General features: G+C 42.2%; 1 protein-coding gene across 1 annotated transcript in view; it reads left to right on the top strand.

Annotated features, from left to right (window-relative positions):
• LOC147701190 (uncharacterized) overlaps positions 1 to 25,661 on the top strand; it is a 197,643-nt gene that overhangs the window by 133,279 nt on the left and 38,703 nt on the right. Inside the window, exons 9-11 of the mRNA XM_086929316.1 lie at positions 8,788 to 9,099; positions 10,626 to 10,943; positions 15,829 to 16,149. Of these exons, the coding sequence (XP_086785442.1) occupies positions 8,788 to 9,099; positions 10,626 to 10,943; positions 15,829 to 16,149 (951 nt within the window). The remainder of the gene's footprint in view (positions 1 to 8,787; positions 9,100 to 10,625; positions 10,944 to 15,828; positions 16,150 to 25,661) is intronic.

The following is a 25,661-nucleotide window of genomic DNA, read 5'->3' as shown; positions in this document are numbered from 1 at the left end:
TAAAAGGTAATCAGTGATCATACTTTTATATCCAACTTCTTTTTCAAAAATACATTCCATATATTCCAATGCATTTCGGCCTACTGGCCTTCATCTGGGAAATCTGTGAAGCAAAGATTGTATCTGTCACTAACTGTGATATTATACTTAATGTACATTCAAGCAAATCAATAGCTATGTAACTCAATCCTGTCACATTATGTCTAACGCTGTTAAATAAAGCTAGTTTGCGCTACCTGGTGCCAGTTTGAAAGTTGCTGTTTTATCCTCTAAACTTACGCGCTGGAAAATGCTGTCATATTTATAGTGGGTAGAGAAACATGCATTGTTCGATGATTGGAGCAACATTATTACACATCCCCTTCGTGTTACGTTCGAGTCAACCAAGCTGTTCTCTTAATATCCTGAGCATAACGCGTTAACAAAAAAGACTCGTCTGTATCTTCAAAATGTTGGCATACGCTATCTAAGTTGTAGCGTTCAAGGGCTGCCTCTGGGGAACTATTAACGCAGTTAATCCTTACCGGGAATGCAGTGATCTGGGTTCTGTCCGCGCTGGGGGCGAGTGCTCTCACCGCGATGAAAGTCGGCGTGTGACGCGTGTGGGCTGTACTTTGCTATTTAAAGTGCGCGCACATATTTTTAAAGGGCCAGGATCTCATTATCAGCTAGTGTATGTAACCCTATGCTTAATGTGAGAGTTTAGAGACGTTTATATAAAAATGCCTATATGGTTAAATCGAGGGTTATGCAGCACCATGAACAAATGCACAATAATATAAAACATGAATTATAAATAACAGCTGAATTCTGTCCGTTCATTGATCCCCTGTGGGCGCAGAGTTTGCAAGTAGAATATCCAGTGGTTTTCACGTTTGAGCAAAACTTTTCTGTTATCTCTTTCTTCGTTCTTTTCCACAATTTCCAATATACATGCCCTTATTTGATTGATTTGGTGATTATGTTCAATAAAATGGGTAGCGACAGCTGATTTTGCCACTTTTGTTCTTATATTGCTTTTGTGTTCGGTCAACCTTGTTTTGAGTTTACGGTCTGTTTGTCCGACGTAGGCTTTGCCACATGGGCATTTTAACATGTATATGATGTTTTTCGTGTCACATGTGACATTAACTTGTAACTTGATCTTGTTACCCCTCATGGGTTGGGTAATGGTGTTACCTTCCATAATGTTATTGCAGTTGCTGCAGTTTTTGCATGGGATGGTACCTTTGAATGTTGTTTGAGGTTTCTTGGATGTGGGTTTCTTAATGATTTCTCCTAGGTTTTTGGCTCTGGTGAATGCGAACAGTGGTTCATCCTGGAATATGTTATTAAAATCAAGTTCAGTTTTGAGCATACACCAATGTCTTTTGATTATTTTCTTGAATTGGGGGCTAATTGTGGAGCATTTGCTCACACAAGTGATTCTGTTAGTCTTTTTGCCTTTTTGTGAAGAAAGTAAGGTCTTTCTATTCTTGGCTGTGGCTCTTTTTAGAGCATCTTGTAACACAACATTAGGATATCCTCTTTTTTTGAATTTATTTATCATGATTTGTGCTTGCGTCTTTGATTCTTCCGGGTCTGAGACAATTCTTTGCACTCGAAGTAGTTGGGAATAAGGTAGATGTTGTTTGAGGGGGGTGGGATGGAAGCTCTGGTAGGCAAGTAGGTTGTTGCGATCTGTGGTCTTGGTGTGAAGAGTGGTCGCAAAGTTATTGCCAGTTTTTTGGATAGTTACATCCAAGTAGTTGATTTGACTGTTGTGCACTACATAGGTGAATTGTATCCTTTGGTCAATCAGGTTGAGTTGTTGAATGTTGGTAATCAAGCGTTCTTCAGTGTCTTTCCACAAAATGAAAATATCGTCAATATATCGTAGATATAGACGTAACCCTTGGTGCCATTGTGCCTTTTGTAGAATGTGTTTGTTCTCATACTGATGCATAAAGATATTCGCATATGATGGGGCTGCCGGATTTCCCATGGCGGTACCAGACTTTTGTAAAAACCATTTGTCCTCCCATTTGAAATAGCTGTGCATCAACGTGAAGTTGAGTAACTCTAACAAGAATATTTTCATGTTTTCTTCATATTCCATCTGGAGCAGTGCTGCCTTTTCAGCCTCTATCCCCAACGAATGTGGTATAGAGGTGTACAATGCTTGTACATCTATAGTACACATGAGTATTCTCTCATTAGGGTCCAGTTTTACGTTGTCTAGCTTATTCAAAAAATCCGTGGTGTCTTTAATGAAGGAGTTCATGGTGATGACATAGGGTTGGAGGTATTTATCAATCAGTTTACCCACTGGTTCCTGAATACTGCCACAGGTCGACACTATAGGGCGACAAGGTGGTTGTTGGGGATCTTTATGAATTTTAGGTGTTAGGTAAAACCTGGGTGTTTTGGGGTGATCCATGGTTAGATATTTCTTCATTTTGTCATCTACGCATCCTTTCATAATGCCTTCTGAAATTATGGTTTGAAGTACCGCTTGTATTTCCTTAGTGGGATTTGTATTGAGTTCCATGTATGTGTTCTCATCTTGAAGGTGCACTTGGGCTTGTGAGTTGTAGTAATCCTTATTCATAATGACCAGAGCTCCACCCTTGTCCGCTCTCTGACAGATAATGTTAGGGTTGTCCGCTATGTTTTTGAGGATGGCGTGTTCTTTTTGGGTGAGATTTTTACGTTTGGTCTTTTTTCGGTAATTGATTTTGCTTATATCCTGTTTTACTAGCTGTTCAAACAAATCCAAAGTCTTGTGACTGATGGGAGCCATATAAGTGCTGGTGGTGGTGAGACCTTTTAAAGAATCTTCCTTACTGTCCTGTTGGTCCTGCTGTTCCCCTACGATGTTAGAAAAGAAGTGTCGCAATCTAAGCTTTCTCATTAGTTTAAAAAAACTAATGTTAACCTCTAGGTGGTTGGTGTGGGCTGTGGGTACAAATGACGTTCCTTTTTGAAGAATTTTAATCTGTAGTTTGGTATGGTTGACATCAGAAATGTTAATAACCAGATTATCTATTTGGTCTTCTTCTTGTCTCTCTTGGTCACTGTGTTCCGAGTTTGTGGAGGATCTTTCTCCTTCACTTGTTCTAGGTTTTCGTCTTGACCTCCTGGGTCGTCCCCTTCGGGGGGGCTTACTCCTAAAAAAGGCTGAGCGGAGGTACTCGCTGTGACTGTGGATGTTGGTCTGGGAGGTCTTTTTCCAGAAGCGTCAGATGTGCCATCTGTGTCAGAAGAAGATGTGTCTGTTTGTTGCGTATATGGACGGTTTTGTCTTTTTTTGGCATATACCTCTGCCCAATTGTACACTTCGTTCAACTTGTAGTCGATGGTATCACGACGGTATTTGCGTAATTTTCTTTCATCAACTTCTTCCGCGTGTTTTGCCAATTGGGTCTTGGTGTCCTCTAATATTTTGCTTAATTCCTCAGGTGTCATCATTTTGCCTAGATCTTCTTTCACTGCAGTTAAATCATTCTCAAGTTCCTCAAGTATTTGGGACAATTCTTCGATGATCAGCAGGATAAGGTCTAAAGAACACTTATTTAGAATTGCGTACCATTTGTCAGTGAATTTTTTCGAATTTTTACACAAAGATGGTTTTAATAATATTCTCAGTCCCCTTGGAATTCTAGACGCTTTAGGATATCTAATCATGGTGCTTGCATGTAGCCGTTGATTGATGATTTTACGTGACAGGTACAACAGTTGTTTCACTTGTTGGTCTTTTGATTTTGTTGTTGTGTATTCGATGGTTTCTTCTTGAATAAGTGAATATATTTTGGCGGACTCTTCGCTGGAGTATGCAAAGGTGTCTGCTTTAGTTTCCGTGAGTTTAGTGATCTCATCGTATTGCATGTTGCTTAATTGCGTGCTACAGCTACGGAGCAGGACTTGGATCAAACAAATGATAGATAGTCGCCGTGCACAGCTTTTGAGTAATCTATAGGTTAAAGGCGTGGATTGTGCTCCTTCGTATACTCCCTGCTTAGGAGTATGTACAATGAATAAGGATAGCGCTGGCACTGTACAGTGCTAGTGTCACAAAGGGCACAGATTATTGAATGCTGGATTTACCAGCCAGTTTTTGAACAATAAAGTTTTCAACAAATTCAGTTTTCTGTTCTCTGAAGTATTTTATTCATACTTTTGCAGATGATTTCAACTTAAAGGTAATCAGTGATCATACTTTTATATCCAACTTCTTTTTCAAAAATACATTCCATATATTCCAATGCATTTCGGCCTACTGGCCTTCATCTGGGAAATCTGTGAAGCAAAGATTGTATCTGTCACTAACTGTGATATTATACTTAATGTACATTCAAGCAAATCAATAGCTATGTAACTCAATCCTGTCACATTATGTCTAACGCTGTTAAATAAAGCTAGTTTGCGCTACCTGGTGCCAGTTTGAAAGTTGCTGTTTTATCCTCTAAACTTACGCGCTGGAAAATGCTGTCATATTTATAGTGGGTAGAGAAACATGCATTGTTCGATGATTGGAGCAACATTATTACACATCCCCTTCGTGTTACGTTCGAGTCAACCAAGCTGTTCTCTTAATATCCTGAGCATAACGCGTTAACGCCTATCAGAGCTTCCATCCCACCCCCCTCAAACAACATCTACCTTAGACTTTCAAGCAAGAGTGCAAGCTTTTCCCTCGTATGGATCTGAAGTGGTGACCTGACACCTTTAGATACTTGGGGGTGAATGTCTATCATTCTGAGGAGGGACCAATGCAGTGAAATCTAGTGGCATGCAGTAGCTGGTATACTGAGCTCTATGACTTTTAGAAAATCCCTTGCTCACAGTCTGCCCAAATGCTTTTTCAGGGACCTGAACACGTCTCTGAATTAATTTAGTGCAAGGAGAAAGAAGAGAGTAGTTCTCCCTACATTATACGCCCGGTTAGAATGCGCCGTGCTGAGGATGCCAAACTATGAGCTCTAAAATGCAACAGAGCAACTGCATTGGTCCATGCGATAGCTCTCAGGTACAACCAACCCTGAACGGGCTGTCATCATAAGGGTAATAGGGTTCGTAGGATAGTGGACTGGCTGTTGAACCCTCAACAGGATGTTCAACCCATGGGATATCTGGGAAATATGGCTAATCACTGATGCCATTCATATGTACAGCCCAAACATGCTCACCAAATCTCCCAGTGTGGGTGCTCCCCAAATTACGCAGGGCAGACAATTAATACTAGCCCGTGGACAGAGATGGGCCCTTCTATGTTGGATGATTTGTACATACACAAAACCATAATGACCCTTCAGGAGCTCAGGAAGCATTATTAACTGTAAGAGAAACAGATTCTGAACCACAATGCACTGGCTGCCACAGTTAGGAATCTTTGGGGGTCGGACCGAATTAAACCTGCATCATGTCCACCCTTCCAAATATTGGTTAGTCCCTGGGACTACAGAAGGGAAATCACAGTGACCTTTAGAGTGATCCTAGACTCCTGTGTCATGGGGTTCTCTCCACCCTGAAGAAGAAATTGGCCCGTTCCATTGGCCAAAATCTTACGGGCAGATTATGGTCCCTCAGGATGTAGTATGTCCGGAAAGTATCTAGAAAATCCCCACCTGAAATTTACTTATTTCAATTTTTTACATTAGATCTATCTCACACCTGGAAATACCCATCGGATGTTCCCCAAGGTCAACCCCAAATGACCACTATGCCCTTACCTGATGGCAAATGTCTACCGTATGGTGTGTGCCTGTTCAGAGATGGAGTGTTTTGGGTAGAGGCAGTGACACTACCATCAGAAATCACAGAATGGGCACTTGAAGACCCCCTGCATTGCTTTTAGGGAAGTTTACCTCACACATGCAAGAATAAATACACCACTAGATTCATAGAACTGGCTTATGTTCTGCTAAATTTGTCATCTACCAATGGCCTGGAAGTCCTCAGCTGCCCCTTCTGTACCGCTATGGCTATCTGATCTTTCTAAGTGAGCTGCCGCAGAGTTACACAACCTGGGAATAATTCAACAGAGAGAGGCACTACAGTGGGACGCCTGGGATGCATTCATGGAGAGACTAGATGCTAAGGCAGAGGAGAGACAGAAAGAATAGCCAGTACAACCTCCGGATGCCACTGAGTCTGGGAGCATGCCGCAGAGAAATAGGGTCTATGTTGAAACATACCATAACAGACAAGCACGCTCTTACCCATGCCCCCATTAACAGCACAAGAATATGATATCACTGTTGTTCTTTGTACTGAGCTGGAGAGCCCCACACACATGAAGAAACAACGAGGTATGGGGACATCACATTCCCCTTGTGCAAGAGGCTAGGTTGGTCTCCCAAACAAAGTATAATCATTTTCGAAGCCCTGTTGGGTGTTATCACTTCCTTTAGTTAATTATTGTTCATACCAGTGGACCTTGAATGAGCAGATCTGCACAGCACTTGCGTTACTTCTAAGAATTAAGGGGCTTATTTACAAGAGACCTGCCCAACTGGAGCATCACTTTTTTTGACACCGCCACCATATTAAACATATTTATTTATTTATTTATTTAGTCACTTGTAGAGCACGAACAGCTACCCCCAACGGGGGTGTCCCGGCGCTGACAGCGTGAGAGGTCCAAGAGGGTCAACAGCTAGATCTGGGAGAAAAACCAGGTTTTAAGTTTCCTGCGAAAAGCAACCTCGGATGAAAGGAGTATGAGTTCTACTGGGAGGGCATTCCACAATCTGGAAGTGGCTACAGCAAATGCCCTACCGCCTGTACGAGATAGACGAAAACGTGGGCAGAACATCAGCCCAAGATGGTTGGATCTAAGATCCCTTGTAGCTAAAGATCGTCTGATTCGGAGCCTGAGGTATGCAGGACCACGACCATTGAGGGCTCTGAAAGCAAGGACCAAGGCCTTGAACTGGATACAGAATCTCACCGGTAGCAAATGGAGTTTGGCCAGATGGGGTGAGATCGAATGTCGGTATGGGATGTTGCAGATCAGCCGAGCCGCAGAATTCTGCACTAATTGCAGTTGATTAATGAGATATGCCGGGGCGCCAACATATAGACTGTTAGAATAGTCCAGATGAGATGTGATTAGAGTGTGTACTACTGCTCTGCGGGAATCAAGAGGTAAAAAAGGAATGATTTTTTTTATCATTCGGAGTTTTCCAAAGCAAGCAGATGACACCTTATTAATTTGGGACTTGCAAGACAGTGCTGTGTCAAATTGAAAACCCAGGTTGCGGGCGGCTAGCACCGGCACAGGGGGGGGATTGAGTTGAGATGGCCACCAGATATTGGAGGGGATGGGAGATTTTTGATTAAAAAATAGCACCTCAGTCTTGTCAGTATTCAATTTTAAGTTGTTGATGGACATCCATGAGGCGATGTTAACCAAACAGTGGCGGAAGTCTGCCATTAAAAGTGGCGGGCGGTCTTTCCGTCCGCCGCGGACACCCAGCCATGCTAATATGGCGGGGGGTTATTCTGGTTAGGATGGCTGGCGGATTGCCCCCGCCAGGCCGGTGGTGGCTACAGTCAGCCTGGTGGGGGCAATCCGCCCGCCATCCTATTGGGTCCCTAAGTATGGTTGAATAGAGCTGCAGGCCAATGCCATTTGATGCCGAAGCACTGTGGTTTTATTAATGTCCAGCCCAATTCTTAGAGACTTGAAGTGATTAGTATTTCCTCCTTTATGATCTGTTTCTAATTATCTGTTTTATTATCTGTTCATGCTTGGTGGGACTGGATAACTTTGTTTAGACGTGGGTATTCTTGATTACTATCTCCATCTTTTTTTGTCTGTTCCTAATTATCTTCTTTGATTATAATTAGTAAACTATTTTGAAAACAAAGGATGTTCTAAAAATTCCTTCCAACAGACTGACAGTAAATAGTACATAGAGGTTTTTATGAGCTGTACCCAATCTCTCATAACTATAAGTAAATGGTCTACACAGAGCCCAGCCAGTGGTGGCTGATTATGCTTTAAATTTCTGGGGCTGTGAGGTGTTTTTACATCATAAATTGACCTTGGTTCAATTGAATGGCAATAGAGATACATTCTTCCTTTCACTGAGATACAGTCAGAAACTCGATGGGCTTGTGACTCAAGTTTCTGACTGTATTATAGCGAAAGGAAGAGTTTATCAGTCAAATTGTAGTAAGGAAGAATTTATCAGTTTATCAGTCAATTTGCAGAAAGAATTAAATGCCTAAACCAACAATTCTAAGTATTCCATCTACCAGGGTCAATTCTGAGGGTCTATTTACTCCACTGAAAGGCTTTACCACAGCACATAAGGTTAATATTTCACACCTATTGTCAATATGATATTCCTATAACTGATCGCCAGAGCTAATGTATCTTACCCTAAGAAATCCTAGGTGGCCTGCAGTGGTTTGCATTAGTTTGCAAAACGTGAAAATCAAATCACATACAAATAAAATAAAGTACGTGTTTACCAATCATCTTTTTTACTACAGCATGTCTCTTTCTCTGATCCTTTTCTAAAATTATGTTGTGTTGTAGTTCAAATACATCTTTATTTTGTATCTTTAGCACTTACAGGTTCACACCTGTACTCTTTGCTTTAAGTTTAGTATGCTTCAAAGTCGGATTTGCCTTATCTCATGTTTTATCAATTTTCCCCACATTCCTCTTTCCACGCATCTCAACACAAGTTTGGAATTCTGCTAATTTCAGAATAAATCTTTAAATGGAATAGTGTTGCACTTATCTCTTTGTTAATAGTCACTAATTTACTCATTCTATACCTTTTGTTACAGAAATTAACATATCGGCTCCACTTGCAATAAATGTCCTAATCACAGATGATATCTTGATATTGATTACGTACACACCCACAACTCTGACTCCCACTATTTTGTGGACCATGAATGACATTACCCTGGTGTCTTGGGTTGTAAACTCCACTGCTCCAAAGATTGAGGAAAACTACACAGACCGTCTCCAGATCTTCTACCCCGGCTCTATCACCATTTCAAAAGCTGTCTTCAACGACACTGGCAGCTACACTGTAAGAGTAAAATGGGCAGACAACATCCTGGCACAAGCTAACATTTCAGTAAATGTCTACGGTAAGTCGCTATGCGGGGATTTAGAGTAAAACACCGGCCCTAGAAGCAAGATCACTTTGGAAGCTGTCATGGAAATTCCTTTTGGCAAATAACACTTTCAGAACTCTGAAACACAACTGAAAAGAAGCAACACTATAATTAGTAATACAATGATGTAAGGAAATTCTGTTGATCTGGAGTATTTGCTACATTTGGTGGCCCAGAAGTGGGTAAACAGGAGTAAGGGGAACCATTCTAAGAAAGAGTCATTTTGAGGAATAAATTGGGTGATGTTTCTGAAAAAACACTTTGATTTGAGTTATAGTAGAAGAGTGAAGAGTAAAGTCATATGTAGACAAAATAATTCTAAATTCCTAAGTTTGGAGTCTGACATGTGACTCTATCTAGAACTTACTGTGGCCATTATTTGGAATCAGTCTGTTGTGAGGTTGGGCATGGTAAGACATTAACTGTACCCAAAGTAATGGAGGGACAAGCAGTATTGGATTTTGATGCAGGAACTAGAGGGAAGGTTGATGCGCATTAAAAATCCCTGCATTAAAGACTCGTTGTTGTGTGCAAGCAGTGCTTAGTTTGAGCCAGTGTTTGCTGGTGGGGGTCACCAGTTCTCATTTTTGGGGACCAGCAGTTATTTTCCCTCATCATACATTTCCCTAGAGCTAGAGAGGAAAAAAATGCACACAAACGGAAAAGACAGAGGAGGAGAAAAAGAAAATACACTATCAAGAGAGAAAGCAGGAACCTGCAAGAGTGGGATAAAGGGGTAGGAAGGGTCTAGTAGTGGATTGAAGAAGCTTGCAGTGTATTCCAGACTAGCAGCATGGTGTCTGGTGCACTAACATTTAATAACGCCAGCCGCCGGCTTCTGGGCACTGACACTCATCATTTTACAGATTAAGTACTCTGTGCAAGATTTTGGCACTCCACATGCAATTCTCTCATATTTCACATGGCTATTTAATAGTTTTAAGTCATACTGACAGTTTTGGCTATGTAAACCAACCTAGCACATTTGCATTAACAAAGAGTATTCACAAAAACGGCAATCACTGAAAGCCACATATTGTGGTCTAGAATGGTATGTAGGTCAGAGTCACATTTTTAATGGGTTCCCAAGAATATATTGGTTTACCTACACTTTGTCAAATGGATGAAATAGTGAGGAAGATCCCTAGGAGTGCAAGCCCGAAGACTGTAGAATGCCCTTATACCTTCCCTGATATTCGGACCCAACAAACATGCATTTCTGAAAATTCCTAATGATTGAACTGTTCAGATACTTGTTCTAATAGGTCTACCAGACTACCAGGGTAAGTGGTCGAGATATTCAGTAGCACTACTTTCATCAATAGGTTCTCTCTCCCCATCACCACTTGCTCTATCTAAAATATTATCTGGACTGTAAAGTATCCAAAGGTCACACAAAGCATTCTATGTAGTGCCATACAAATGAAGAAACATATCCATCGCCTTCCCTTCTTGTAACATTGAAATGGTTCACCTCATCTTGTCTTTGTAATTCACAGTTACGGATGTGAACATATCTGCCCCACGTGTGCTGGAAGTCTGGGAAGGAGACACGCTCTCCATAAACATTGAGCACACCTACACAGATTTCATTCCTACTATTGTCTGGGTGAAGAATGAAGCAAGACTAGTCACCTGGAAGGAAAACTCAACGGATCCACAAATTGACAAAGAGTACAGTGACCGACTGCAGATCACCTATCCTGGATCCATCAATATTTCCAAAGCAAATTTAAATGACAAAGGAACCTATGCAGTGATGGTGGAAATAGACGGTAAAATCCTGGCTAAAGCCACTATTGAGGTGAAAGTCAATGGTAAGTACACATGATGTCTGGATTTTAATTTCTATTTGTATGCAAAATATTGTCAACAAGCATATAAGTGGCTAAGATGTGCTAGCAAATATGTTTTTTTTATTTTAGGGGGAATTCACAGCACTTTACAACAGAACCACACGTTACACATTAATTTTTTTAGACACAGGGAAATTAAATGATTTGCCCAGAATCACAGGATGCTGAGCTGAGGCTGGGATTTGAACAAGTCTCCTCAGTTCCAAAGTCAGAAGCCGTAGTCTCTGGGCCATATCTCATCCCCACAACTTTCTTTCCTGATTTTCCAGCCCACCTTTCCCCATGTAGGAATATTTTCACACAATCCACCTGGTTTTGGTCATGAGTGAAGCTTCTTGTCCAAAATGCTACAGCAGGCCATGTGACTTTCACCTCCAGGACAAACCTAAACACAGTTAGTGGTGACCAAACATCATCATCAAATGTTGTGAGTCCACTACTATTTACTTTATGTGTGTGTGTGTGGCTAAATAAAATCAAAGTTACAGAGCTGTGTGGAGCAATCCATACATACATACAAGCATATTTCCTAAAAATGGAAACCTATATTGTGAACAAGAAAGGCTGTATTGTCTGTAACTTTATAAACTAAACAATAATGACAGTTATAAACAGAAGAACCCAAGGATGGCATCATGAATTGTCTTCTTTTGCACTTTCATTTAATTCTACAGAATAATTTGCTAGGATGGTAGGATGGTACCTGGCATATACTGGGTGATAGTGGCGCTGGGCCACTAATGACCCTTAAAAAAGCAACTGCTTTCAATAGCCAAGTAAAATCAGTATTGCAATGGGTTGAAGTACCGAAAAATATTATTACTACCTACTTAGAGCCATACTTACAATTAGCCCAATACCAATTACCAATAATCAGTCGGTTGGCAGTGTAGAAGGTCCAATCATTTATTATAACAAACAAAACTCTACCAGAGGAGCTCCTTGCGACCTAACCCCACGAGGTCCGCCAAGAAGACTGCTGGCACATTGTCAGAACATCACATCTATACTGTTACATTTCGAAACCGTTACTCAAGATGGAAAAATACAAGTTGGTACAGGTTGGTGCAGAGGGAAAGACCATATATCGGAGACAAAGCGCTCTTGGTTTAGCTCATCTCATTATAGCAAGGTTGTGAGGGTACTCCCTTCTGCTAACTCAGAGAGAGTCCGCGCAGCACCCCTCGGAATGTGCTTATCCAGCCTACGCCTTCTACCTATAACCTTGACAGGCCTAACGTGGAGGAACAGCAGTTTGCAACAGTTGGGCTATTTCTCAGGAGAATGGCTTTGGTAAAATGCAAGGATAGTGTTTGCTAATGCAGGGATCGAGCGAGGCCACAAAATGGTGTCAGTCGAGTCAAGCAGTACTGGCTGTGATCTAGATACAAAAGGCGTGCAACATAGTGTACGTTAATTCCTAAATTACTGCTTTTTGTTTGTACATTAGTATTTGCATTTCTGTGTTACTGTTCTAGATGCATCACGCTAATTATACAAAGCAACTAGATTGTTTGCTGAACTGAAAGTCAATTCCGGTACCTCAGGGTGCAATGAATGTCCTTGTTACTTCGGAAGCAGAGGCCAATCATTGAACAGGAGTAAAGTCAGGCACAAAAATAAACCAATCTTTCTCAGGTGAAGGATATTGGCACAGGAGTATGTGTAAAGTCTCTTACCTGATTATTCTTTAGCCATTGGGCCAAATTCTCACAGTGAGCCTTGATGTTCTGAGTCACCAATATCACGTTAGCAAAGCACAAAAGGTGAGTAGAAAAGTAAGGGAACAGCAGCATAAACCTACCCTTGGGAATCACACCTGTCCAGTTGTTTGACTTCTACTTAATATCTAAACACCATGAGGGGAACAGAAAAGATAACCAGTGGTCAGTAGAGGCATCTCCCAGCTTTCCTACTGGCCGGGCCACCCTTTAAGATATTGAAGCAGATATGTGGATCATTCAATGATGCGTGAACCATTGTAGCAAGTTTGCACAAGCATCCTACAACCCTATTGTACTTTGGCGGGAATTTGGTGTGGAGCTACTGGGGGGGGTGGGCTCGAATCTACATCACTGGCCAGTATCTCCACACCAAATTCTTGCTATTATGACTTTTTTCCTGAAAATTGGGAATAACAGCTTGGGTCCTAGGTTATCAAATCCTTTCTGGGCAATGTTCCCCTCTTTTGGCAAATAATTGAAATATTCTGCCAACTCTAAGCAGGTGGAAAGTATCAGCGTGAGGGCTGATGGGGGTGGAATGGTGTCTATTGGAGAGGAAGGATGCAGGCCATTCTAATGTTTATCCAGGAGGAGAATCATCAAGTCACCTGGAGTGCCCCAGTGGCTGCAGGGCAGACAATGTTGCAGACTGCAGCCCTTTCCCCTGCATAAGGTGTGACGGGCGCATGTACCTAGGCTGTCATTTATCACGTCCAGATTTTTGGGACCCAATATTTCTGGACCCTGACACACTTAGAATTGCATCTTCCAGTATTTCTCCCTCCTGGAATTATCACTCTGAGTGAAATACAGCAAGAGGGCTTAGGAGACTTGTGACCAGAATGAGGTAACATTTACACAAAGGAATAGGTTATTTAGCTGACTCTGGGTGCAAAATGAGGATCCCCTTGTCTCATCTGTTTGTCCCTCCCTGGCTTCATCCACTCCTACTTTCCAGTTTTCTTTTTTCCCCTCCATTGGTAAATCTTGCTATATTCCTTTCTAACATTTTTTTACTTTCTCCTTCTAAATTACTTTCTGACTGACTTTACATCCTTCTATACATTCTTCCTGTTGGTCTCTCTTACAACCTTGTGTACATTATTTCTTTTGGTCTGTCTTACAACCTTGAGCACTTTCTTCCTGTTGGTCTGTCCCACAACCTTGTGTACATTCTTCCTGTTGGTTTCTCATAATTCCTTGTATACATTCTTACTGTTGGCCTGTCTTACATCATTGTATAGATTTTTCCTGTTGGGCTCTCTTACAACTTTGTGTACATTCTTCATGGTGGTCTGCCTTCCATCCTTGTGTACATTATTCCTGTTGGTCTGTCATACAACCTTGTGTATTTTCTTCCTGTTGGCCAGTCTTAAATATTGTATACATTCTTCCTGTTAGTCTGTTACATCCTTGTATACCTTCTTTCTGTTGGTCTCTCTAACAAACTTGTGTACATTCTTCCTGTTGGTCTGTCTTACAACCTTGTGTAGATTCTTCCTCTTGGTTTCTCTTTCAACATTGTGTAATTCAGAGCTGTTAAATTTACTCCTGTGGTCCCCCTCTCAAATAGCACCAACTGGAGAGCTCTGTATCTAGATGGATATGCTTTACACAGAGCCTCTCTACAAGCTTGTTCTGTATCACTTGGGGCGCCTCAGAGAAACCAGAGAGAAGAAGTAAGTTAGTGTAAAGGCTTAATCAATGGACTGATTTTATCCTATTGATCAAGAGTGCCCAACAATTCCTCACATGGACCCCAATAATCTTTTCTATTGTCTTTATTGTTTTTATCTTTTTCTATTTTAACTCTATCCAACTTCATTGTGTATTTAATGGAGATCACCCAATCTAATAGAGTTGGGGGAGTATCCTTAATCCACCTTTTGCAAATTTCTCTTCGTGCAAGTAAAATCAAATAAAAACATAACTTGTTTTCCCACCAGGACATAGACTTATAATCTGGAAACAGCCCAAAGAAAACTAAAGTTGTGCTTACCTGAGTGCTACCACCAAAAATATCTTCCATACCTCTATTTACCACCGCCCAAAATTGACGTAGCTTTGGACGAGTTAAAAACATATGGACATCATCCGCATTATTCTGGAGACACTTTGGGCACTTTGGCTCTGGACCTTTTGAGAATGTAGAGAGCTTAAGGGGAGACCAATGTGGATACAAAAGATGTGATTCCTTCCTTAAATTTACAGATTGTATTGTAGTAGTGTAGTATACAAAATGTCATGAGATACTTGATACTTGACATAAATCTTCAAGATGACTGCCAGGCAAGCTCTCCCTCCACAGCTCCGTCGGCAGTTTAAACTCTGCCTCCTCCAGTTCCAGCAATAACCAATAAAGATTCGCCACCTCTTTCTTTTTCGCAGTTTTCCTCCATAGTGTCTTTTCCAGTTCATTGGACATGCCCACAACAATCCCAACGGTTTGGTGCCAACTTTTTATTTGCCACTACTTGAATTTAGAGAGCCCATTGTCTACGCATGAACCTTGTCTTCATTCTTCCTGTTTTTCTGCCTTACATCCTTGTATACATTCTTCCTGTTGGTCTGTCTTACATCTCTGTTTATATCATTCTGATTGGTCTGTTTCTCTTAAAATCACTTATTACTAAGCTCCCTTCTTAGTATTCTTCTCCTTACTTTCAATTATTCAAAACCTTCTTTCTCCTGATCTTCCTCTAACCCTTGTCTGTTTTCCTGCTCCTCAACTCTGTTTCTTCATTTCTCCCTTGCTTCCCTATGAATTATTCATCCTCCTTTCTTTGATCTTTTTTGTTCCTCCTTTCACGTTGTCTTTTCTATTTATCTACCTACATGTAACTGCTTCGCCTCTCTGCTGCCGCCTCAGTTGTTTCCTTCCTCAGATTTCCTTCTAAAACATTTCTCTGTCTTCTTCTTTATTCCTACGAATGTTAGCTTCCTACAATTTGAAACATTTGCTTTACTTTTTACTTTATTTTGCCTCTCTCTAGCGGCCCCTCCCGCATACTCCTATTCCGTCCCATCGCTCCCCGCCCCCCCACTTGCCACCCCCACGCCCCCGGATTTCCACCTTCCTTTGTCTTCTCACTAATCTCCCATCACCTGTCTTGTCTCCACAGCTTCTGAAGTTATCAGCATTTCCGCCCCGAAAGTACTGGACATCCTCGACAGTGACGTAATCGCAATCACTATCTCCTACTCCAAAACGATATTTCCACCCACAGTCTCCTGGAGCGTAAATTCAATGGCACTGACCACGTGGGTGGTCAATACGTCATTACTGCAGATAAATACGACCTACAAAGATCGTCTGGAAATTTACTACCCGGGTTCCATCAACATTTCTGAGGCCCGGTTTTCAGATTCTGGTAACTACACTGTGAGGGTGGAGGCAAAGCATGCACTTCCGGCGGAAGCAGTTATCCAAGTAAATGTTTTTGGTGAGTTGGGTTCTCTTTATTTCTTTCTTTATTTTTGTAATTGTATATAGCATGGACATGACCAGAAGGCATCACAGCACTTTAAAACAAGCTAGATACATGTAGGGTGACCAACCATTCATAAATTTCATGGACCGTCTGTTAATTTAGTATGATGTCCACAAGGAGGAATTTGGGGTTCGGACGCCATCATTCTAAAATCAAAATGGTAAATTTCAGTAAGGCATGTTGTTTCCCTGCGAGAGGTCCCATGAGTTTAAAAGATTCCACTCCGGGCCTCTTGCACTTATCTTTTAAACTGAAGAGGCTACCTGTAGCAGCCCCTCCCGGACCTTGAGCAGGCAGTGGAGTGGCCCATTGTCATTCGGTAACAGCAGCTGATTAGCACTGATAGAATAACAATGGGACCAATTGTATTTATTTTGGTTGTCAATTTACTTACTTTTATATTATTGTGCCACCTTCTCTAATATGTCTGTAAAACGCAAGTTTTGTCCCAAATTTTTGTCCTGAATTTTTGAATTTTGATCCTTTGTCCTGAATCCTTACACTGACCGCCCTGAATATGCACCCATGCCAGTTGGTCACCCTAGATACGTGGGTTACAGTTGTTACAGTGACAGTAATTAAACTCAGACGTTTGCATTAGCAGATGTGTGCATTTAGATGGTGACTCATTTAAGTAAAGTAGTTCAGACCGTCGTGGAGAGAGTACTTATGTCTGGTCGAGTGTGATTACCTAAGATGTCAGTCAAATACGAGGGATTTGTGTTTTTTTTTTTAGGCTGATTAGGCAGGTGGTTTGATGCTGATGGTCTATGCTCGTGTGAAGAACGCTGGACTTCTAAAAAGGCCAACCTCTATGCTAACCCGGTCAACATATGAGGAAAGTTTTCCTATGTTTACATTCATGAGTGTCCTTTTAACTTCGGAACAAATGCACTTACAGTGTGAACTTAGACTTGTGCGTTTAGGAAAGCTCCTTGTATAACCACAAAACCAAAAAGATCGAGTGAAGTAATTTAAAGTGTGAATCTTCTGGAGTAGAGTCAGATCATTCAATGAAACAGACCACATTTTGGATCATTTTGAACCATTAGGGGATTGGGAATTTGGCAGATTTCTTCAGAGAAATTCTTCCAGGTTGTAGGGGAAAAGCAGACAAAAACCTGTTTTAAGGACGTCATTTTCTTGACTCTGGATATTGAGAGCGTGGAAGAACATACATTGCCCCTGGAATGCATGTTTGTTTTTCAGGTAAATGACCCAGGTGTTTCTCTTAAACTGGTCACCAAGCAGTGAAACTGAGGCAGCCATCAAAGGAGAGCAGAGTAAGTTTGACAGGAGGACGTAAATGATGGGATGTATATGCTTCTTTTGCTCAGCGATCTACACAAGTCATGATTCGACCAGGCTAATTCTCAAGAACAAAATGGGCATTTGGCATCTGTCAGCTGCAGAGTTATGCAGGAACAGAGAAGAGGAGTTTCCGCAAAGATGTTTTATAAATTGTGAGAAATGGTGCACCCTAAAGCTCATCAGGGGTAACATTGGTCAGAACTGATGCGGTTTAACCATAAATGTAGGAGGAATGTTGTGAGAAATGGTACATTTGGCCAGTAGCATTGGTCATACCGAATAATGGTTAAATATCACTTTGCAGGTGGGGGGTCCCTGGGTCACCTTTCCCAAGAGTGATTTATTGCCCCAGTGGAGTTTTGCGCCTTTTCTTTTTTCATTCCCAGTCTCTGCTTTACTGCAGCCTTTCCTTCCAGCCTTTTTACACATCTATTTTTTACCTACCTTCACCCTTTCCACTCCCTCAGCTAAGCAATTGCTAAAGTCTTTGGGCCCGATTCACAGAATGAACTTAAGAATCAATCCTAAACTTACTACTGTTTTGGTATTCACAGATTGCACTTACTACTTTTGGTATTCACAGAATGAACTTACTACTTTTTGCATTCACAGAATGCACTTACTACTTTTGGTATTCACAGAATGAACTTACTCATTTCGGTATTCACAGAAGTTAGGACTCCTAACTTTAGGACTCCTAAATGCCTTCTGTGAATACCGAAAGTCTTAAAATTAGGATTTTTCTCAATTTAGTAGTAGTAAAGTTAGGACTCCTAACTTTAGGACTCCTAAATGCCTTCTGTGAATACCGAAAGTCTTAACATTATGATTTTTCTCAATTTAGTAGTAGTAAAGTTAGGACTCCTAACTTTACTACTACTAAATTGAGAAAAATCCTAATTTTAAGACTTTCGGTATTCACAGAAGGCATTTAGGTGTCCTAAAGTTAGTAGTCCTAACTTTACTACTACTAAATTGAGAAAAATCGTAATTTTAGGACTTTCGGTATTCACAGAAGGCATTTAGGAGTCCTAAAGTTAGGAGTCCTAACTTTACTACTACTAAATTGAGAAAAATCCTAATTTTAAGACTTTCGGTATTCACAGAAGGCATTTAGGAGTCCTAAAGTTAGGAGTCCTAACTTCTGTGAATACCGAAATGAGTAAGTTCATTCTGTGAATACCACAAGTAGTAAGTGCATTCTGTGAATGCCAAAAGTAGTAAGTTCATTCTGTGAATACCAAAAGTAGTAAGTGCAATCTGTGAATACCAAAACAGTATTAAGTTTAGGATTGAGTCTTAAGTTCATTCTGTGAATCGGGCCCTTTCTTCTTGACTCTAAGTTCCTTTCTTCTTCCCGGCTCTTCTTCACCTCCTTATACCTAGGCTCTCTAATCCACCTCATGTGGCTCTTCCTACACACCCTCTTTCACACAAACGTCTTCATCTTTCCCAAATTTCTTCTTTCTTTCCTTGAAGCACAGCTAGACCTTCTTAACTCTGCTTTCAGCTGCCTTCACTCTACTTTTCATTTCCTCCTCATATTCATCTGCTGCTCTCCTCTCCAGTTGGCCTCCTTCACGACTACTCTTCTTCCTGTATAAGTTCTCCTTGAGCTCCCCTTTCTTCCCCCTTGGCCATCTATTGGTCTTCCTTCAGCTTAGCTCTTTTCCTCACCAGACACTACTTACCTTTCCTTCCCACAACCGCATCTCATCTTCCCATCTAAAGTACCATGTCAAGATGTCATCAGTGATGTCATCAGTGATGTCATTTGAGATGTCATCAGTGATGTCATCAGTGATGTCACTTACCATGTCATGAATGATGTAATATGTGACATCATCAGCAGTGGATTGTGGGTGCGCGAAATATAGTTAGTACAACTAACTATATAGGAGCAATTTCAATGGTTTTTTAAATGCTAATTCCTAACTATATAAGGCCTGAAACCTATGGTTTTTTAAGTGAAATTGCAAGGTTTTTAAAATGCTAATTCCTAACTATATAAGGCCTGAAACCTATGGTTTTTTAAGTGAATTTGCAAGTTTTTTATATGATAATTCCTAACTATATAAGTCATGAAAGCTATGGTTTTTTAAGTGAATTTGCAAGGTTTTTTAAATGCTAATTCCTAACTATATAAGGCCTGAAACCTATGGTTTTTTAAGTGAATTTGCAAGGGTTTTCAAAAATGCTAATTCCTAACTATATCAGGCGTGAAACCTAGAATTTTTTTCAATAAATTTCAAAGGTTTTGTAAATGCTAATTCTATTAGCGGATAACGTTTATATATGGTATTATCCTTCTGGGACCACCTGAGCAGCCATCTTGTTTCTCAGGAGAAGTGAGGCACAAGAGAGCACAAAACAAGAGTGGAAAATGCGAAAAGGGGGCAGGGTTGAGACCCCCTGAACCCCGACCCCTTCTCAGGGGGTCCCAGAAGGACCACCAAGTGCAAAGAAAAATGTATTTATTTTTAAAATCGCAGGGTACGCGCACGGTCCGCATACCCTATGCGAACGGTGCGCGTACCCCGCAATTATAATTTTTTATGCCCTAGGGGGTCCTTTTGGGACCCCCTGAGAAGGGCTAGAGGGTTGGGGGGTCACTACCCTGCCCCCTTTTCGTGTTTTGCACTCTTGTTTTGGGCTCTCTTGTGCCTCAGTTCTCCTGAAAAACAAGATGGTGGCCAACACTTCCTGGTTTGGACAGTTTGGAATGTTGACAGTCGACTGCCAGCCAATCAGAAACTCGCTCGCGCACGTAAGGGTATGCGCACGTACGCGTACGGTACGCGTACCGTACGCATATGTTGCGCGTACGGTGAGCGCATATAGATATATAATTTGATCAAATTCAATTTTCTCAACAACTACTGGAGGGATTTTCACCAAATATAAGAAAGGCACTACTGCATACCTGTCCCTACCATTTTGCCAAGTTTGGTGTAATTCCGTTCAGCCGTTTGGGCTGTAGCCGAGTCTAAAGGTCCCATAGAAAATGCCATTTGAAAAATTTCAAATTCTATTTTCTCAAGAACTACTGGGGGGATTTTCACCAAACATAGCAAAGGCACATCTGCATACCAGGCCCTACCATTTTGCCAAGTTTGGTGTAATTCCATTCAGCCGTTCGGGCTATAGCCGTGTCTAAAGGTCCCTATGGAAGTTAACATGGGGAAAACACGTTTTGGGACCCCCCTTTCGGCCCCCGCTTGACAAATACCCCCGAAACTTTCAGGGAAGGAGCGGAGCCGAAATTCTGGAAAATTACACACAGATTCCTCAATCGGCGCCAAAGTTATTCCCAATAGAATGTTGAGCGCATATAGATATATAATTTGCTCAAATTCCTTTTCTCAACAACTACTGAAGGGATTTTCACCAAATATAGAAAAGGCAATACTGCATACCTGTCCCTACCATTTTGCCAAGTTTGGTGTAATTCCGTTCAGCCGTTCGGGCTGTAGCCATGTCTAAAGGTTTTCCCATAGAAAATGCCATTTGAAAAATTTCAAATTCAATTTTCTCAAGAACTACTGGAGGGATTTACACCAAACATACAAAAGGCACTGCTGCATACCAGTCCCTACCATTTTGCCAAATCTGGTATAATTCCATTCAGCCGTTCGAGCTGTAGCCTTGTCAGAATGTCCCTATGGAAATTAACATGGGGAAAACACGTTTTGAGACCCTCCTTTTTTCTCGGCCCCGCTTGACGAATCCCCCCGAAACTTTCAGGCAAGGAGCGGAGCGCAGCAAGGCAAATTTAAGGAAAATTACAGGCAGATCCCTCAATTGGCGTCAAAGTTATTCCCAATAGAATGTTCGGAATTTCCTATGGTAACTAGGTCCTAACTATATATACCTACTGGCGACCAGAGGAGTCTCCCAGCGCTCAATGTGTTCCGGTGCCTGATTTTGGGGTATATCTCTGTCCCACAGCATTTCCCGTAGGGCCTGCCAGCTCAATTATACTTTGGCGATCCGCCCGCCAATTTCACTAGGGCTGTGTCTCTTCAAAAGCGGGGTCATGGCTCCAGCTACACACTGTTCTATCCTCCCAGGCGTGTGAGCAAGGGCCTGCTGTTCTCAGCCCCCATACCTCTAGGCCCTCGACAGGTGGGGCACACTAGCACCACCTGCTAGACTCCTTCCCTTCCCGCCAGCCCTCTGGCTTGCTGCGCTGCACTGCGGGCTCTCACCAGGGCGCGCTGGGGCCTCCATTCCAACCCCTCGCCATGGCCTCCGTCCGTTTGCTCGGGGCCCAACCTGGATACAAATCTGGGGTTTTCCTGTCGCACTTCGGGATCGTCACGCCCGATTGTCATTGGCAGACCTGGGCCCCCTCCGGGCAGTTCGAGCCTCCTTAAATGTAGCGTTCTGTCCGGGGTCTCAGCAGGATGGCGCCGCAGCTCCAGCCGACTCAGGTTTCCCATCGACTGTTACGAATGGAGGCACCGATTCTACTCCTTCTAAGGATACCAGAGGGCAGCGACGATCTTGTTCTCCCTTGTGGACTGTTTTGTGCGCCTGGACTATTGCCGATAAATGCCGGATAATTATTCACCGTTGGGATCCCCGGCAAACGGGACTATGCCACGCCCGCAACAATTTTAAAATAACTTATTGTTTTTTAAATAAGCTATCTATTGTAAAATAATAAATTATAAAAATATTTTTTATACTTGTGCATTAACCTAAACCCAATTCTACACATATTTATCTTAAATGTCTAAATAATTTTATTTTTCAACATTATTTCCCCTCACACTTAAGAATACGAATGTGTGTGGCGATCTCCACTATAGTGGCAGAAATCTCTGCATGGAAATGCCGGTAGAATTTTATAATTTGAGAGTAGCATCAAAGTAGAACTAATTCATGTACTACAAAACTACAAAAACTATTTTTGAATAGTTCCCTATGTGTATTTGTGCAAAGCAAAAGGTAGCTGGCTGGCCCGACCTAAAAATACATTTGGCAGTCTGGGGCTGTATTACGGTAATTGCGCATTTTCATTATTTGTGTCGAGTGCCAGGCGCATACAGTGAAAATGCGCCCTATTGCCATAAATGCGCTGACCCCAGGGCACACCCCTATGCAAATGACGGAACGACCCAAGAAGATAGCTCTGGCCCTTTATGTCTACCAGTGCTATCAGTAATACAGAAGGGGGCTGCACAATCATCTGTGGCCCCCCTCTAATACCAAAATGCCCGGGAGGCACACGAAGAGGGCGCAAATACTCATTGCGACCTTGGGACACTCAATGTAGTACGGCCCCTGGACTCATCAGACTGGTGAATCATCAAGAAGTAATTTATCAAGTAAAACCAGTTTACAGTGCAACCAGTACTGTGACAAATTAAACTGAGAAAATGTTGTCAGAGACTGGACATGCCTGTCTTTGAGAGCAAGTGTCCATACCGGCAGCTTTGCTGTGCATTTGTGGACACTATGAGAAAGTGAGACTGTAGTTATAGAATTTAGATTTGATCTTATAGATTATCTATCAGACAAATTTCTGAAGCATGATATTCTTCCCACCATATGCGTACAAGCATCCCAAGACGAGTGCTTATCTTGCGATTAGTGCATGGTTGCTCATCCATACTTATGCCTTGTAAGTTGATGACAAGTTGTTGTCTAGTCATGATTCCTCCCCATACCCATTTCTTCCCCCACTCCACACTTACCATCTCCTTATTTCTCATTGATTTCTTATTTTCTTTGTTCTATATACTACTTGCATCTTTCTTTGATATTATGCCTTTTTTCTCTTATCCTGATTCAAAAACTGATGATAACAAATGGTGACAGTTGGAATGCTTGCAAAATAGTCTAACTACTGGCAATTTGCTTGAGTTAGAATTCCAACCCATATTTTTTTGCCCACCATGCTACCTTAGATTAGACCCAGCCAGAGGCAACTCAGCCATGGTCCTGTTCCAATATCAGCAGTCCAACCCAATCTGCCGGCCAGATGCTCACTGAAACAAAACACAAGCAACCCAAGAACGGTTTTGGCCTAGTTGGACCTCTTCAGTCGTGTGTAGTTTGGCTCCAGTTATACAGTGCGCACCGGAGCCATGTCTTGGGATACCCTTGCCCACTTACAATGTTACACAAACTGAGGTATCGACGGAGAGGGCGATGCCTCTTTCTCAAGCCTGAGTCAGTGCCAGGTGAGGTGAGGTTGGTTACCTCACACAAGATAGGTTTGAATAATCATCTATCCTGTACAGAGGTATTGTGATTGGTCACATGTATTAATACTGTGATGCTTTTAAGCTGTTTTGTTATCACTGTTTTTTCAAATTTGTACTTTATGCAGTAGCTATAATAACTAGGTCCTGAAGAAAGCCTTGGGTCTTTTAAACCCGCTACGGCTGAAACTAGTAGACCACTTTCGGTTGATTAATTCAAAACCGACACTGTATTTATAAATTCTTTTAACAAGTTCACCAGTGGTCATCAATAAAGGTATCTGGGACCACTGATGTATCTTTTTTAATTCACTCACACTTTCACTGTCTTGCACTGCATTCTTTATCCTTGTCTCTAACACGCCTAGTCTACCAGTGTTTGGCTCGGTGCCAGAAGAGCTGAGGAGACAGGGTTCACTTTGGTTTTCCAAATGATGACACCGGCCATTAACGGCGTTTGATGGGAATCCTCATTTTTTCTGCCCTCCTCAGGGTTTCTTCTGACATTTAGTCGCATTAGCATCATCATTCTTTCACTGTCACTGATTGTCAGCCAGTTTAATGATTTGGTGTATGTCCTGCTTCTACTTTCGTTCTGTGTAGTTTTTCTCACCTTTCCTTACTAGACCTCCAGTTTCCTTTTGTTATGTATTACTCTGAACTGACCACTGCGCTGTTTTATTTGCTATTCAATTAACTAAAAAAGCTACAGTTCATTCTAAACCAAATCCACCCATATCATTTAAGGCCTGGAACAGCTGGATCAACATCTTCCTAAAACTTACCTGCTCTCCACACAACCAGACCTTACACCCGACCCCGATCTTGCCTCATCGAATTATTCAGAATGGCTTCATAATGCATTTAATTCCCTGGTACCACTAAAAAAAGCCTCCAAAAACTGACTTGCCCCTTCTGCCCCTTGGTTCTCAGAAAGCCTCAGACTAGAAAAACAACAATGTAGAAACCTCGAGAGGCATTGGCGGAAAGACTATGGCAACAATGAAAAAATCTGCTACAAGGACGCATTAATCAAGTATAATATTCTCATTATGCAATGTAAAGCAAGTACTCCAATAGACAGATAGAATCCGCTCAAGATTCTAGCAAACAATTGTATCAGGTAGTAGCCAAGCTGCCGGGGCAATGGCCGAATTTCACCATAACCCCCTCACAATACCTATGCAACTCACTTGCTAGCTATTTTTTTGAAAAGGTCAACCAGATATATGTCAACTTCTCATCACAACCCAAGACAGACTATCAGATTCTGAATCATGACATTCCAGAATCTCCCCCCTTGTTCTCAGAATTTGATCAAATCTCACTGCATCAGATCACAAACTTGGGGGCCCATTATGATGTTGGACGGATTGCCCCCGTCAGGCTGGCGATAGCCACCTCCGGCCTGACGGGCGCAATTCGCCCGACATCATCTCCAGAATTCCCCCTGCCATATTAGAATGGCGGGGGGGACCGAGCCGGACAGAAAGACCGTCCGTCACTTTTCAGCCCCGGTTGCCTGCGTCCGGGGCGGAAAATGTTTAATATGGTGGCGGTGTCTATGAGGATGCCCTTCCTGACATGCTTTTCCGTGGTGGCAATGCCGCCACGGAAAGGCATGCGGAGACTCCCTGCGGGGTCCCGTTGCGGGCCCCCTGGGAGTCCGGGGGTGAGGGGTGCACATGGGGGGTACCTATGGTACCCCCCGCATTTCAAAGTGCAACATGGCAGGCACCGCGCGGTGCCTGTCATGTGGTGCTTTGAAATGCACAACATGCATTTTTACCATTGCGGCGGGCGGCGCTTTCTTCACTGCCCGCCGCAATGGTAAAAATACAGAATGCTCCCGCTTGTGTGGCGAGCGCATCCTAATGCTCAAGGCGGGACCGGTGCTCCTATGGCGGGCGGTCCCGTTTTGCGCGAGGATGGCGGGTGGGC

The sequence above is a fragment of the Lissotriton vulgaris genome, chromosome 7 (genome assembly GCF_964263255.1).
Source record: "Lissotriton vulgaris chromosome 7, aLisVul1.2, whole genome shotgun sequence".
Classification (NCBI taxonomy): Eukaryota; Metazoa; Chordata; class Amphibia; order Caudata; family Salamandridae; genus Lissotriton; species Lissotriton vulgaris.
The sequence above is the reverse complement of the archived record's forward strand: the minus strand, read 5'-3'. Positions and strand labels throughout refer to the sequence as shown.